The sequence below is a fragment of the Astyanax mexicanus genome, chromosome 12 (genome assembly GCF_023375975.1).
Source record: "Astyanax mexicanus isolate ESR-SI-001 chromosome 12, AstMex3_surface, whole genome shotgun sequence".
Classification (NCBI taxonomy): Eukaryota; Metazoa; Chordata; class Actinopteri; order Characiformes; family Acestrorhamphidae; genus Astyanax; species Astyanax mexicanus.
The window spans coordinates 21,538,619-21,555,983 of record NC_064419.1 but is presented as its reverse complement, the minus strand read 5'-3'; the positions used below and the strand labels follow the sequence as shown (position 1 = coordinate 21,555,983).

At 38.0% G+C, this 17,365-nt stretch overlaps 1 protein-coding gene across 1 annotated transcript in view; it reads left to right on the top strand.

The window, feature by feature from the left end:
• adamts13 (ADAM metallopeptidase with thrombospondin type 1 motif, 13) overlaps positions 1-17,365 on the top strand; it is a 41,332-nt gene that overhangs the window by 1,418 nt on the left and 22,549 nt on the right. Inside the window, exons 2-11 of the mRNA XM_049485873.1 lie at positions 789-855; positions 940-1,196; positions 2,149-2,317; positions 2,394-2,527; positions 3,938-4,021; positions 4,110-4,234; positions 6,813-6,959; positions 8,282-8,416; positions 8,593-8,743; positions 8,896-9,000. Coding sequence (XP_049341830.1) covers positions 789-855; positions 940-1,196; positions 2,149-2,317; positions 2,394-2,527; positions 3,938-4,021; positions 4,110-4,234; positions 6,813-6,959; positions 8,282-8,416; positions 8,593-8,743; positions 8,896-9,000 — 1,374 coding nt within the window. The remainder of the gene's footprint in view (positions 1-788; positions 856-939; positions 1,197-2,148; positions 2,318-2,393; positions 2,528-3,937; positions 4,022-4,109; positions 4,235-6,812; positions 6,960-8,281; positions 8,417-8,592; positions 8,744-8,895; positions 9,001-17,365) is intronic.

Here is a 17,365-nt window from a genome sequence, read left to right as displayed (position 1 = left end):
CAGAACAATGGTGCCCTGGTTAGATAAATAAGAGTTGCTGTTTGCTATTACTATGTGTGTCATGTTTTTAAATTGCTCTGTAAATCTGAGTTATGAAGCCTAGAAGTGCAGATTAGCTGCAATTCTCACAGCCAGACTCAGGCTGCAATGCTAACAGACACAGCAGCCAAGCACAGCAGGGTTAGAAAGGGTTAGCCGTGATGCTAACAGATTTTCCAAGCTAGATTGTTTGATGATAATTGACAAGTGACCTAAGGGGACATGCATTGAGTATATTTTCCATAGAGTTAATCTAGCAAAGAAACCACAAATACTGGCATGTACCTATATAAATATAATATATATATATATATATATATATATATATATATATATATATATATATATATATATATATATATATATATATATATATATATATATAATATAATTTGAAACACATACAGCTCTGGAAAAAATAAAAGACCACGTCAGTTTCTGAATCAGTTTCTCTGATTTTGCTATTTATAGGTATATGTTTAAGTAAAATGAACATTGTTGTTTTAATCTATAAACTACGGACAACAAACAATAAAAAAACTAAATATTGTTATTTAGAGCATTTATTTGCAGAAAATGAGAAATAGCTGAAACAACAAGAAGATGCAGAGCTTTCAGACCTCAAAAAATGCAAAGAACACATGCAAACAAGTTTATATTCATAAAGTTTTAAGAGTTCAGAAATCAATATTTGGTGGAATAACAATGGTTTTTAATCACAGCTTTCATTATTTTTTTTCTCTTTAAAGGACTTTTTACAGTCACTTCAACATCAAGATCTGTTATATTACTTTAATACAAATTCAATGACATCAGGTAAGACTAAAGACTAAAGATGTCCAAGTATGCCTGCCTCAAATGTACATTTCATGCTAGCATCTTCACTGCTCTCATCCTCAGTGCCTGATCTGCAGCTGGTGTGGGTAAACTGCTCCAGCAGAAGGCCCTGGCAGTGCTCTTTTCAAGCGCAGGGTGAACAGTTTCAGCTGGGCCAGCTAACCAAGGATCAGCTGTTTTTCTGTCCCTCTAGCCTGGAGTTCACTGTTAATTCAACACTCAGTATAATAAAGAGAAGGGAAAATACCTGTTGTGAGCGACTTTACCTGCAGAAACCAGAAAACACTCAAACTCTTCTCTCTGTGTGCCACGGAAAGCTTGTGAGGCCTCTTTTTCTTTTGTTGAGATTTCTGACTTGGTTGTTGGTTGGGTATTAATAATGGGAAAAACAAAAGATTGATTTTCACAAAGAAATTAAAGAAGAATAAATATATCTGTGAAAATGCAAGTACAGTAAAGTGCGATAAGTTTTGTTAAGAGAAATCATGAGCATCATAAATTATTATAAATAATAAAGAAAAATTCTGGATTTTCTTAAAATATCAGGAGTAGCATAAAAAAAGAATTGATTTTTTTAAAGATAAAAAAGGAGAGCTTCAAAGAAGAATATCTTTAAAAAGTGTAAAAGATGAAAGTATTTTAAGCAAGAACATATTTTGTAAAGAACAAACATGTTTTTTTTAAGTTGTAACTTAAAAACAGTACTGCAAAGAATAATTAGTAGTGTAAAAATAAGAACAGGAATAAATATAGTATAAATATAGTATAAATATAGAATAAAACATAGTAAAGCAGAATTAATGTGAAACTAATTAATAATAACTGTTTTAAAAACAAGAATGAGAAAATGTAAATTTAATATATGTAAAAAACAAACACAAATAGTGTAAAAAAGAATAAGGGTTGGTTTTTCAAACAGAGACTAGTCCTAGACTAAATTTTTTTTTTACATCTTCTTAATAAAGAATCTCAATTCAGAATTTAGTCCAGGACTAAGTTTAATAATAAAACATAGAATGCTGTAAAGAGGTATTAATTATGTAAAGAATAAACAAGAGAGATCAGTGTTGTAAAGAATAATAAGTAGGAGTAGAGTAAACAATAAATGTTGTAAATAGAAACAAGTGACAGTTTGAGCTGATTGTGGCCTTGAATTCTTCAGTATGTACTGTATATAACTGTATAGATATGTGGAATATATATATATATATGTATATATATATATATATATATACTGTTTGTCCAATTACAGTTTTTCCTCCTTCCCTCCAGCAAGGCCTACTTCTATTCCAGCCAGGAAAGAGAAAGATGTCCATACAGCCTTTGCTCCAAAAACATTCAGACCACTTAAGAAACAGTGTGGACCACATCGCAGGAGTGCCACATCTGATGCTGACCCATCCCTCACCTGTGGTGAAGACACACCTCAAACAGTCACAGAGTGAGTGAGCATTTTTAGTGATGTAAATTAATGTTGTAAATGGCATGTGGAAACATTCTCTCTCTTTATTATTCAGGTCATCATCGCATACAGAGGTCATTTCTGGGAACAGAAGTGAGTCATTTAGAACTGCTGGTGGTGGTCGGTCCTGACGTCCATGATGTTCACAAGCAGGACACTGAGAGATACATCCTCACCAACCTGAATATTGTGAGTGTTTTTTTGGGCCATTTCACCGAATGGGTGCCATTTCTGTCCCCAGGAAATTACATGTATAAATGTGCACACAAAATAACTTTAAAATACATTTTATTATTTAACATAGTGTGTTGTACATTGACCTAATTGCAAAAGTAAGATATGTAATTAAAATAATAATAATAATAATAATAAAAACTACACTGAAAAAATGGCATTTGTTACCTGTCCCTACTCTCTAACTATAAACTTTACCATGAAATATAATTATTAAAATCCCTCAGACATGTATTTTGTTGCATTGCTGTGTGACTTTCAAATCCCATCTAAGCTTTAAAAATATTTTTTCATATTAAAATCCATTATATTTAAGTTAAAATCTGAAAAATCTGGAATATTCTACAAACATCTACAACAGGAAGTTCCAGCAGTTGGTTCTTCTGAAGATCACGGGAAGACCAAAATTAATCTTGATGTTTATTTTTAAAATACAAATTTTGGGAAAATCTCTAGAATGTGCTTAGTGTCTTCATGCTATTAGCATAGCTGCCATTTAGCTATTTTTCTTTTTTTTGCTAATTCTATGCTAAAAACTAATTCCTGTTACTTTCATTCCTATTACTCAAAACATAAAGAGTAACAGGAGTGAGTGCCAGTAACAGGAGTGATTTTGTTGTCATAAATATTAGTTATTTGAACCTGCAGTTAACCATTTATTTAAAATAAAGACTTTTTTAAGAAAAAATCAAAGGAATTAGTAGACTTGCTTTTAAACATGCTTCTTAAATGTCGCATGAGTTTTGTAACCATATTCAGCTTAGGAACCTTGTACAAAAATAAATATAGCTGTCTGAGATTGGCCAGTACATGTTGTGAATAGTTAAATATATGTGTTAGATTCAAAAATATAAAAAAAAACAAGTTTAATTTGGAAGACAACAAGCAAATGACACCCATTAATCTGCCTAAATTATAAGTTTGTTTTTCTTAATTATATCAAGTGCTTTGCTCAAAGTTTATGGTCAGGTGAATAAAACAGATTTGTGTCAAGTTTTATTTTTGACTTAATTGAACTAACATATGGATTTAAAATACTCATAAAAAATTGAAAAGAAAATGCTATATAGTGAACACTATAACACACAACTAACACAGATTTAGCAGCTCAGAGAATAAGGCTTGGTTTTAGAGTCTACAAATAGAGGTCATTCAATTAATCATAATGTATGATCTACAAGTTGCCTAAGGTAGTCTTGGGATAGTGACTACACCCTGATGAGTGTCATAAACCAATGGAAAAGAAGCTGCTAATGCTAACAGACTAAACTGAATTGTTATTGGTTGATTCAACTCAAAGAACCCATTTATTTGTATGTGTCACCTAACGCATCTGATGGTCTGATTCTCTTTATACTCCCGCAGGCTTCAGAGTTGTTGAGAGACGTCACTCTGGGGGCAAACATGAGAGTTCATCTGGTCCGTATGATTATTCTCACTGAGGCAGAGGTACTGTCCCTGTTACTACAAGTACCACTCAATTACTCACAGTGCCACACTGTATAGACTACCAACCAACAAATTGCTTAATTTTCAGCCAGAGATTCAGATTTCTGACAACATCACCTCTTCTCTAAGAAGTGTGTGCGAATGGGGTCATAAGGTCAACCCCTCAAATGACACTGACCCTCTGCATGCGGACTTGCTCCTGTATATCACCAGGTATGGACTTGATATGTTACTTTACTGAACAAGCTATTTTACTGATCAAGTGAAAAAAAATTATTCACCAAGAACATGTGAACCTAAGTGACTGCAGTGTTTTTACAATTAATCAACTTTTATTTTATTGCAGACAGTGTGATTTCAATATATTTCATTTGTAGTCAGGCCAACTTAATTCCCTTTATTACAAAAACATACATTCCTGCATTTCATGATATTTTAAAACCAGCTAAACAATGATGTGATTTCAAACAGTTGTCAAAAGGTAACTGAAATCATGATTTGGTACAAAAGTTCTACAGTAGAGTTACATTCACAAACCTCTTAAGACCTGAACTCTTGCATGGCATGCATTTTTTTTTCTCTCTGCTATTTGCTAATTGGTGCCTGATTAACTTTTTTCGTGACAAAGTTTATATGAGGACTTTAGTTTTATATTTTGATATCAATGAAGTCGCAATCATTGACGATGTGCAAAACATTTATTTTGTGCCTGAACACAGCAGCATTGCCTGAGTGCAAAACAAAAGCAGAAACAACAATTGTGCCCCTTTGAGCAATATGGCTCATTTGAAGTGCTGCTTCAACAAAAAGACATAACAAAGTAAAAAAAAACATTTACTGTATTTACTGTTCATGTAAATTTTTGAACAAAATTGAAACTGTACCATGTTAAACTCTTCTGCCACCACTAGGCAACAGTTTAATGGCCTCATAGGAGGACACCAGGCCCTTGTAGAGCAAAATGTAGTGTGTAGAGTGTAGAGTTCCTAGCAGGTTAAAACTTTACTGTGCAAATCCAATATCTATGTTAACCATGTCCAGAAATTTCTTTGGGCTTAGTGGAACATAGCGGAAACGTGTGTGGTCAGACCAATAATTATTCCAGATCTTTTTGGAAGAAATAAATGCTCTGAGCTCTAGACCATCCAGACTGTTATCAGCAGCATGTCCAAAAGCCATGCAAAAGGGTGTGTCAATGGATGGGGTTTTTGAAAATTACCAAGACAAGGCTGTGAAAGAAGATGGTACGTGTATTGGACCACCCTGCTTGCAGTTCTGATCTGTCTCCAGTAGAGAAAGTGTGAAGAATTTTGTAACAAATGTTGTGGTGTTGCACACCTTAAGAGGGGTTAGCAGGAAGAATAAGCCTAGTGCTGATCTGCTTCAGCTGTGACTGATTACTCATTCCCTGCACCTGTTAGTCATTAGTCTGCTCTGTATAAATACCCTTTCTGTTTATCTCCCTCTTTGTGAAGTATAACAACTTACTGCATGCCTGGTTTGGTCTGGTCTAGTTTGTTTTGGATCTCTTGATGTTGTGATTCTCTGCTCGGTTCCTATTTATGATTCATGGTTTATGGTATATTTTTCCCTCATTTGTGTTTTGGTTAGCTTGTTTTTGTTTGGCTTGTTTACTGCTTATTACATTAACCATGTTGTTAACCTTATTTTCTGCTACTTTTCAGATTTGGTGTTGCACAACAAAATGATTCCAAATTTATTATTTTTATGTCAAAATGCTGCAGAACAAATATCAAATAACTTTTCACGTAAAAGTTAGTGTAGAAGCCACCCAACAATTCAAAACCTTTAAAGGAACGTTGATTCAATGTCAGCTTTTCAAAACTAACCAATGCTTATTAGGCAATGTTAAAATAAAGGTTGTTTTATGGTAGCTTGTATTTTCTTTAAAAGATGTAATGCAACCAAAACATTATGTTTCGGGGAGAGGCAAAATATTTTGATATGTTACTTCATAAAACATTCAACAACAGTAATAATTTAAGAAAGGATAGTATATACTATTGCTATTAGGAATTGTTTTTGTTAGCAATGCAACAAGCTCTAAAGGTAGCTAAACACCCAATTAGCTTTCTTATACTATAGGCTGTTTTTGTGCTGTTTCACATAAACTGTAAAAGAAAACTAAATATTTTCTTATTTACTTCTTATTTACAATTTTTTACATCTATCAACCTTATATTTAGAAAGTTACTTTTTTATAGGACATAGCATTATTGTGTTAGTGTTTTTACAGGTCATTTATTCCAAGCTACTTTGCTATTTCTACTTTGCTAGCGCTAGCTTGCTAGTTAGCAACTTGTTTAGTTAAAATAATTGTTAGATTTGACGGTTTTCTTATTATAATAGTAATAAAAAATATGTATGACAGTTAACATGGTTACAAAGTAAAAAAAAAAGTCTAAACTGCTTCTAAACAAGTGTTAGACATCTCATTTATTAATGTTAATAAAGCTAAATTTGTTAGTTGGTCAAGCAAGGTGAATTTAGCAGTCTTCATTTCCTCCATTATACCTCATCCAATGCACAAATTTACAACAGAATATTGTTTCTTTAAAGAAACCAAGATGTCATCTTGAATCATGTTTAAATGAATCAAGAATTCAGATAATTTCCACTCAAATTAGAATAATTAATTAGACCACAATGTTTGCCCATACATAATGAAACTTTCGCTTAATTGTATTTGTTGTAATTATTATTTACAATCTGAATAAACAATTTTTTTCTGTTTATGTTAATGGATTTGTTTGTAAAAATTCCACACAAGGTTTGACCTGGTGCTGCCCAGTGGGAATAAACTAGTGAGAGGTGTGACGCAGCTGGGCGGAGTCTGTTCCAGCCAATGGAATTGTGTCATTACAGAAGATACAGGCTTTGATCTGGGAATCACAATAGCACACGAGATCGGACACAGGTAATAGAGGAGCTGTAGGGCATGTTGTTTATGCACTGAGTCCGTCCACACAAATCAAATTAAAGCAATCAGGATCTGAGCTAAAAATAGGACCCCCCACCTGACCTGAGTTAAACTGAGTTCAGCTGAGCTCAAACTGAAAAGGCCATATCCTGCGTTTTACAATAATGACATTTATGTGGGATTATGTTCCATAATTCATTTTCGAATGACCACTTTACAACCATATTAAATCTCCTACAAATTAATATGAATATAAACATGTAAATAACTTCTGTTCTGATTGGCTGCTGCTTGTTCAAAAACAGTTTGGGAAACTTAACTGAAACTTAATTCCTAACATGCCAGGATTTTTGTCAATTGACTGACATTACACCACTAAATCTTGAGTATTCCTTTTCAAGCAATTACGTAGAAATGCTTCATATTTGATAAAGAAAATAACTAAAAAGCATAATTGTATTTTTAATAGAAAATGTAAAAAAACTATTTAAGTAAATCTGCTAATGTCAATATATAATTAATTAAATCATCTTGGCTATTTCCTGAACTTCTTTTTGAAATCAATATTTTTTGCAATACAAATCAAACAAATTATGTACTTCAAACCTTTTGTTTCGTTGTTTGTCTGGTTTTGACGTCTATTTTCAAACAGGCAGAATTGGAGTTGATTCCTGTTGCTGATCTGAAATTATTAAGTGAAGTAAACAGGCAGCTTCCAGCCAAAATATCCTGTAGGAGATTTCAAAGCCCTCAAGCATTTTAAGGGGTTAACTAACAAAAGAAAAAAAAAGTAAAACTGCTGTAGCCTAAGATCCAAGATGTGTGAAACTGAAGTTTGTGAAATTACATAAACAATAACTTCAAAAAGGGCCTTAGCTTAACTTCCAAATATGGACAGTATGGAGTAGGTAGTGTTAGAAACCAGATGTTCAAAACATTTACTGAAAGCTTTTTAACTGAAATAATAGTTTAGACTTTTGCTGGTTAATAATAAAGACAACTTTAAAGTTTTAAAGTTGTGCAGTAAGTATTCAATCTGGAAGGCAATAAAGTCCCTAACGAAAACCAAAGGTCTAGTATATTTTACTATTAATGTAATTAAATATCAAATTCAGGAAGTTGGTTGGGTTCACTTGCAATTTTGGGGAAAAATATTTTACATCACAAACTGTGGTTTGCATTACTACAACTATTAACACAATTTCTCTGCACCTACAAAATTGTATTTGACAGGGGAATTCCCTTAGCGTAAACACTTTTGTTGTGAAAATACCAAATGATTGTATAACTTCTGAGAAACCTTTTGATTTTTATTTCAGTTTTGGCATAAACCACGATAGTATAGCTAACACATGCAGTGGGAGTGGGTTTATAATGGCATCTGATGGCGGTTACAACAGTGTGGATCTCACCTGGTCCCAGTGCAGCAGAAGCCAGCTTCTTGATTTCTACAGGTATGCAGAATATTACACAGACGCTATGTTTGTGTGATGCTGGTTTAGTTACTGATATAGTCATTACTTAACAGGGACAAATAAAAACTTGATGCATGTGGCTGAATGTTGCAAAACATGATACTATATACTAACATATAATTTATCATAAAGCAAATATACTACCTTCTGTGTAGTGCAGGCAAGGCAGAGTGTGTGAAGGATGTTCCGGTGGTGGGAGGTTCTCAACAGCAGTGGAGGCCTGGGCTGTATTATGGGGTGGACGATCAATGTCGCATTGCGTTCGGAAGAACAGCCACTGCCTGCTCTTTTAATAGCAATGACATGGTGAGAGCATCATAATCTGATTTATTTCATTTGATTTATTTTCTATAATTCCAATGAGTTTCAGAACTGGTTGATGTTTTGCACTTTTTTGTTCGGTATACATATTGGTGATAAATTACCACATCCTGTTACTATACATATATTGTTTTTAGGCCACATGTCGGGTTCTGTCCTGCCACATCATCCCTGGTGATCGCAGCTCCTGTACCCGACTACTTGTGCCACTGCTGGATGGTACTGAATGTGGTCCAAACAAGGTACCAGCATGCCAGTCACTTATGGTTTTAAAAACTGACTTATTGTTAAACAATATACACTTTAAAACAGGTCAAAATCATGTTTTTATTTTCAAAAGAGCTAATATTTCTCAGTACATGTTTTCTACATTATTTATTATTTATCTATTTTTACTCCAAGTGGGCATCTCCAAGTGTCTATTTGGCCCTCTCCAAGTTGTACTTTTGCGTCCTTTTGGGCATCTCCAAATATCCTTTTTAGTATCTCCAAGTGTCTTTTTGGGCATCTCCAAGTGTCCTTTTGGTCATCTCCAATTGTCCTTTTGTGTCCTTTTGGGCATCTCCAAATATCCTTTTGGGCATCTCCAAGTGTCTTTTTGTGTCCTTTTGGGCATCTCCAAGTGTCCTTTTGGGCATCTCCAAGTGTCCTTTTGGGCATCACCAAGTGTCCTTTTTGGTATCTCCAAGTGTCCTCTTGGGTATTGCAAATGTCCTTTTGGGCATCTCCAAATATCCTTTGGGCGTCTCCAAATATCCTTTTGGGCATCTCCAAGTGTCCTTTTGGGCATCTCCAAGTGTCCTTTTGGGCATCTCCAAGTGTCCTTTTGGGTATCTTCAAGTGGCCTTTTGGGCATTTCCAAGTGTCCTTTTGGGCATTTCCAAGTGTCCTTTTGGCATCTCTATGTTTATTTTTGTAATCTCCAAGTGTCCTTTTGGTCATCTCCAAGTGTTCTTTTGGGCATCTCCAAGTGTCCTTTTGGGCATCTCTAAGTGTCTTTTTGGGCATCTCCAAGAGTCCCTTTGGGTCTCTCCAAGTGTCCTTTTGGGTATGTCCAGATGTCCATTTGGGCATCTCCAAGTGTCCTTCTTTTGGCATCTCTACGTTTTATTTTTGTAATCTCCAAGTGTCCTTTTAGGCATCTCCAAGTGTTCTTTTGGGCATCTCCTTTTGGGTATCTCCAAGTGTATGTCTGGGCATCTCCAAGTTTCCTTTTGGGCATCTCCATGTGTGCTTTTGGGCATCTCCAAATGTATGTTTGATCATTTCCAAGTGTCCTTTGGGTATTTCCAGGTGTTCTTTTGGGCATCTCCTAGTGTCCTTTTGGGCATCTCCAACTGTTCTTTTGGGCATCTCCAAGTGTCCTTTTGGGCATCTCCAAGTGTCCTTTTGGGCATCTCCAAATATCCTTTTGGGCATCACCAAGTGTCCTTTTTGGTATCTCCAAGTGTTCTCTTGGGTATCGTAAAATGTCCTTTTGGGCATCTCCAAGTGTCCTTTTGAGCATCTTTACATATCCTTTTTATTATCTCCAAATATCCTTTTGGGCATCTCCAAGTGTTCTTTTGGCATCTCTATGTTTTATTTTTGTAATCTCCAAGTGTCCTTTTGGTCATCTCCAAGTGTTCTTTTGGACATCTCCAAATGTCCTCTTGGGTATCGTCAAATGTCCCTTTGGGCACCTTCAAGTGCCCTTTTGGGCATCTCTAAGTGTCCTTTTAGGCATCTCCAAGTGTCCTTTTTGGTATCTCCAAGTGTCCTCTTGGGTATCGTCAAATGTCCTTTTGGGCATCTCCAAGTGTCCTTTTGGTCATCTCCAATTGTCCTTTTGGGCATCTCCAAATATCCTTTTGGGCATCTCCAAGTGTCTTTTTGTGTCCTTTTGGGCATCTCCAAGTGTCCTTTTGGGCATCACCAAGTGTCCTTTTTGGTATCTCCAAGTGTCCTCTTGGGTATTGCAAATGTCCTTTTGGGCATCTCCAAGTGTCCTTTTGGGCATCACCAAGTGTCCTTTTTGGTATCTCCAAGTGTCCTCTTGGGTATTGCAAATGTCCTTTTGGGCATCTCCAAGTGTCCTTTTGAGCATCTTTACATATCCTTTTTATTATCTCCAAATATCCTTTTGGGCATCTCCAAGTGTTCTTTTGGCATCTCTATGTTTTATTTTTGTAATCTCCAAGTGTTCTTTTGGACATCTCCAAGTGTCCTTTTGGGCATCTCCAAGTGTCCTTTTGGGCATCTCCAAGTGTCATTTTGGGCATCTCCAAATATCCTTTTGGGCATCTCCAAATATCCTTTTGGGCCTCTCCAAATGTCCTCTTGGGTATCGTCAAATGTCCCTTTGGGCATCTTCAAGTGCCCTTTTGGGCATCTCTAAGTGTCCTTTTGGGCATCTCCAAATATCCTTTTGGGCATCTCCAAGTGTCCTTTTTGGTATCTCCAAGTGTCCTCTTGGGTATCGTCAAATGTCCTTTTGGGCATCTCCAAGTGTCCTTTTGGGCAACTCCAAGTGTCCTTTTGGGCATCTCTAAGTGTCCTTTTGGGCATCTCCAAGTGTCCTTTTGGGCATCTCCAAATGTCCTCTTGGGTATCGTCAAATGTCCCTTTGGGCATCTTCAAGTGCCCTTTTGGGCATCTCTAAGTGTCCTTTTGGGCATCTCCAAATATCCTTTTGGGCATCTCCAAGTGTCCTTTTTGGTATCTCCAAGTGTCCTCTTGGGTATCGTCAAATGTCCTTTTGGGCATCTCCAAGTGTCCTTTTGGGTATCTCCATATGGCCTTTTGGGCATCTCCAAATATCCTTTTGGGCATCTCCAAATGTCCTTTTGGGCATCTCCAAGTGTCCTTTTGGTCATCTCCAAGTGTTCTTTTGGACATCTCCAAGTGTCCTTTTGGGCATCTCTAAGTGTCTTTTTGAGCATCTCCAAGTGTCCTTTTTGGTATCTCCAAGTGTCCTCTTGGGTATCGTCAAATGTCCTTTTGGGCATCTCCAAGTGTCCTTTTGGGCAACTCCAAGTGTCCTTTTGGGCATCTCTAAGTGTCCTTTTGGGCATCTCCAAGTGTCCTTTTGGGCATCTCCAAATGTCCTCTTGGGTATCGTCAAATGTCCCTTTGGGCATCTTCAAGTGCCCTTTTGGGCATCTCTAAGTGTCCTTTTGGGCATCTCCAAATATCCTTTTGGGCATCTCCAAGTGTCCTTTTTGGTATCTCCAAGTGTCCTCTTGGGTATCGTCAAATGTCCTTTTGGGCATCTCCAAGTGTCCTTTTGGGTATCTCCATATGGCCTTTTGGGCATCTCCAAATATCCTTTTGGGCATCTCCAAATGTCCTTTTGGGCATCTCCAAGTGTCCTTTTGGTCATCTCCAAGTGTTCTTTTGGACATCTCCAAGTGTCCTTTTGGGCATCTCTAAGTGTCTTTTTGAGCATCTCCAAGTGTCCTTTTGGGCATCTCCAAATGTATGTTTCATTTCCTCCATTATACCTCATCCAATGCACAAATTTACAACAGAATATTGTTTCTTTAAAGAAACCAAGATGTCATCTTGAATCATGTTTAAATGAATCAAGAATTCAGATAATTTCCACTCAAATTAGAATAATTAATTAGACCACAATGTTTGCCCATACATAATGAAACTTTCGCTTAATTGTATTTGTTGTAATTATTATTTACAATCTGAATAAACATTTTTTTTCTGTTTATGTTAATGGATTTGTTTGTAAAAATTCCACACAAGGTTTGACCTGGTGCTGCCCAGTGGGAATAAACTAGTGAGAGGTGTGACGCAGCTGGGCGGAGTCTGTTCCAGCCAATGGAATTGTGTCATTACAGAAGATACAGGCTTTGATCTGGGAATCACAATAGCACACGAGATCGGACACAGGTAATAGAGGAGCTGTAGGGCATGTTGTTTATGCACTGAGTCCTTGATCATTTCCAAGTGTCCTTTGGGTATTTCCAGGTGTTCTTTTGGGCATCTCCAAGTGTTCTCTTGGGTATCGTCAAATGTCCTTTTGGACATCGTCAAGTGTTCTTTTGGTCATCTCCAATTGTCCTTTTGGGCATCTCCAATTGTCCTTTTGGGCATCTCCAAGTGTCCTTTTGGGCATCTCCAAGTGTCCTTTTGGGTATCTCCAAGTGTCCTTTTGGGTATCTCCAAATATCCTTTGGGCATCTCCAAATATACTTTTGGGCATCTCCAAGTGTTCTTTTGGGCATCTCCAAGTGTCCTTTTGGGCGTCTCTAAGTGTCTTTTTGTTACCTTCAAGTGTCTTTTTGAGCATCTCCAAGTGTCCTTTTGGGCATCTCCAAGTGTTCTTTTGGGCATCTCCAAGAGTCCCTGTGGATCTCTTCAAGTGTCTTTTTGGGCATCTTCAAGTGTCTTTTTTTGCATCTTCAAGTGTCTTTTGGGGCATCTCCAAGTTTCCTTTTGGGCATTTCCAAGTGTTCTTTTGGGCATCTACAAAGTGTTCTTTTGGGTCTCTCCAAGTGTCCTTTTGGGTATATCCAGGTGTCCTTTTTGGCATTTCCAAATGGCCTTTCGGGCATCTTCAAGTGGCCTTTTGGGCATCTCCCAAGTGTTTTTCTTTATTATTTATTTACGAGCAGCTCAGCTTAGCTCTTTACCTGACTATTTTTACAGTGACTTCCACTAAAAGTTAAAGGTACATTCTGTAAGAAATAAAAGCGAGCGTGTGTAATAGCTAGAGCAATCCCACCCCTCCTCAGTAATGATGTATATGATTAATTAACTAAAACGTTTTGTCTGTAAATAGTTTAATTTGACACTTGTAAACTGAGGCTTCTAAGCACTTTAGAGAGTTTAAGTAATATAAGACTTAATGTGTTAATATATTCTTGTACTAATAACACAATGCAAAGAGATGCCTTAGGCAGTGAGTGTATGTGCTCCCTTCGTAACAGCACATCCCTTGCCTAAAACCGAGCCATGTGCATAAACACTGCACCGCGCGTAAAAGCGCATCCCCTGCGTAAAAGTCCGCGCCGTGGGTAAAAGCGCGCATCGTGCGTAATCGTCCTCGCCGTGCGTAAAAGCGCATCCCGTGCATAAAAGCACGCACCGTGCGTAAAAGCGCGCACCGTGCGTAAAAACACGCACCGTGCATAAAAGCGCGCAGCGTGCGTAAAAGCGCGGACCGTGCGTAAAGGTACCAAGTACCTCGCAGGTGTAGATTATTTATTTAAATTATATTTATACACGATTTACTTGATATTTATTAACATATTTCAATTAATCTGTGACCTGTTACCCTGGACGGTTCAGGTAATGTTGGACCCTTTTTATTGCACAAGAGAACAAATTTTAGTACTACTGTTCATTACAGTAAAAATCACTTGCAGTGTAGTAAACCTGAAAAAGACACTACTGCAGATCACAGGCGCTCTCCTTACCTAGGTACATTATGTAGTAAATGAGAGCGAGCTTGTGTAGTCCAATTTCAAAACATCACAGAGAGTAGTCTGCTCCGTCCACCCCTCCCCAGACGCGTGTGAAGTTCATGTGAACTTTATCTGTAATTAGCTAAACTAGCTTCATGCACCGCTAGCTGCGTTAACCTAAGCCAAGCCTGTTATACCTGAAAAATCCCACTGCTCCAAAAATACACAGCCCAGCTGAAGTTATTACTTTACAGGTCCTCGTGATATACTGCTTAGCTTAGCTTAGCAAAGCCAGTGTAGACTGGTAGGAGAGACAGAGAACAGAGAGGGAGAGTGGAGGAGCACAGAAATTCTAAACTCTTCTAAAACCCGTATCTAGCGTTCTATTGACTGTATGTTACACAACAGACAGATACATAAACAGCTAAATAGTTAGATAGTTGCTAGGGATGGCTATAAGTAACGTTTACCATGAATCGTTTTGGACGTAACAAATCACTCAATATATAATCACATTCAGAGCTAAACTCAGTATAGAGATAATACTTTCGAGTACTCATCACTGCTGAGGTAGTAATCAGATGTGGCACGGCTGTTCCTCCGTTGTGACTGGCTGCAGTGTAATGTGTGTAGCATGATTGCTTTAGTTCAGATCACTGTAGCTAACCTTGCTAACCTATCTCTCTCTCTCAGGTACTCCTTTGCCTTTTTATCCCAGCTGCACACAGATCACTAAAATTAATGTGAACATTTTTTTTATTAATTTAAACACCAATCTCTACTATAGCCTACTGGTTGTAATACATTACCTGAGTAAATTAGCTAGCCAGTTAGCTTGCCTGTTCAGGAGAAAAGTAGACAGCTCTGTCTCGTTTTATTCCCTCTTTGATCACTGAGCTTTTTTGAGACATGCTCAGACTTTTAGGTAGCAGCTAAGGTTATAGCTGAAGCAGCCCTGCCTGCTAGCTGTACTTACTGTAAGACCGATCATTCGTTGTTGTGTAGGTACTGGTAAGTGTTGGGGAACGAGCAGCAGCTGATTTTACATCTTGATCATTTTATCTTTTACTACTAAAAATATATATTGGTCCCTTAAGAAGAGATGTAAGGTTGCTGGTTTGGGGAGTTTTTCTTCCATGACAGTAATGACATATACAATTAATTAACTAAAACGTTTTGTCTGTAAATAGTTTAATTTGACACTGTTAAACTGATGCTTCTAAGTGTTTCAGAGAGTTTATGTAATGTAAGACTTAATGTGTTAATACATTCTTGTACTATTAACACAATGCAAAGAGATGCCTTAGGTAGTGAGTGTATGTTATCCCTTCATAACAGCACATCCCTTGCCTAAAACCGAGCCATGTGCAAAAAAACGCACCGCATCCCTTGCATAAAAGCGCGCATGTGCGTAAAAGCGCACACCATGCGTAAAAGTCCGCCGGGCTTAAAAGCGCATCCCGTGCGTAAAAGCATACACCGTGCGTAAAAGTGCATCCCGTGCTTAAAAGCGCATCCCGTGCGTAAAAGCGCGCACCGTGCGTAAAAGCGCATTCCGTGCGTAAAAGCGCACACCGTGCGTAAAAGCGCATCCTGTGCGTAAAAGTCCACGCCGTGCGTAAAAGCGCATCCCGTGCGTAAAAGCACGCACCATGCGTAAAAGTGCATCCCGTGCGTAAAAGCGCATCCCGTGCGTAAAAATCCACGCCGTGCGTAAAAGCGCATCCCGTGCGTAAAAGTGCATCCCGTGCGTAAAAGCGCATCCCGTGCGTAAAAGCGCATCCTGTGCGTAAAAGTCCACGCCGTGCGTAAAAGCACGCACCCTGCGTAAAAGTGCATCCCGTGCGTAAAAGCGCATCCCGTGCGTAAAAGCGCATCCCGTGCATAAAAGCACATCCCGTGCGTAAAAGCGCGCACTGTGCGTTGTGTGCCCTGTTAATAAAAAAAAAGCACGGGCCATGCGAAAAAATGCATTCCTTGCTTATATATGCCAAGCGCATAAAGAAGCGTTCTGTGTTCAATTGTCGCTGGAGAGTGCTTACACCAACAACTACAGAGAAAAACAGACACACACACCAAGTACATCGCAGGTGTAGATTATTTATTGATATTATATTTATACATGATTTACTTGTTATTTATTATCCGTAGTTAGTTAAACTATAGCCTTATGCACCGTTAGCTGCGTTAGCCTAAGCCAAGCCTGTTATACCTGAAAAATCCCACTGCTCGAAAAATACACACCCCATAGCTTAAGTTATTACTTTACAGGTCCTAGTGATATACTGCTTAGCTTAGCAAAGCCAGTGTAGACTGGTAGGAGAGACAGAGAATCGAGAGGGAGAGTGGAAGGAGCACAGAAATTCTAAACTCTTCTAAAACCCGTATCTAGCGTTATATTGACTGTATGTTACACAACAGACAGATAGGAACCTAGGCACTAGGAATGGCTATAAGTAACGTTTACCATGAATCGTTTTGGACATAACAAATCACTCAATATATAATCACATTTAGAGCTAAACTCAGTATAGAGATTACATTTTGGAGTCCCTAGTAAGTTCACCTAGTGGTTGTGATTAATGACCTGTTCAGAAGAGAAGTAACAGCTCTGGGTCGGTCTTGTAGCCTTTTCAAACTGTACTTTCCGCACCTTTCAACTCACTGCCAATATTCACTCTTGTTATATTCCTTCTTTGGTAACTGACATTTTTTGAGACATGCTGTTACGCTGTGTAGCAGCTAAGGTTATAGCTGAAGCAGCCCTGCCTGTGAGCTTCCATGCTGTAAAACACATAACAGCACATCCCTTGCGTAAAAGAGAGCATGTGCATAGAACGCTACGCGTAAAAGCGCATCCCCTGCATAAAAGTCCGCGCAGTGGGTAAAAGCGCGCACCGTGCGTAAAACCGCATCCCGTGCGTAAAACCGCATCCCGTGCGTAAAAGCGCGCGCCGTGCGTAAAAGTGCGCGCCGTGCGTAAAAGTCCGCGCACCGTGCCTAAAAGCGTGTACTGTGCGTAAAAGCGCGCGCCGTCCGTAAAAGTCTGCGCCGTGCGTAAAAGCGCGCACCGTGTTTAAAAGTCTGCGCCGTGCGTAAAAGCGTGCGTATTTGTACACAAGGGAACACATTTTAGCACTACTGTTCAGTACTGTAACAATCACTCATCACACTGCAGTGTATTAATCCGAAAAAAACACACTCC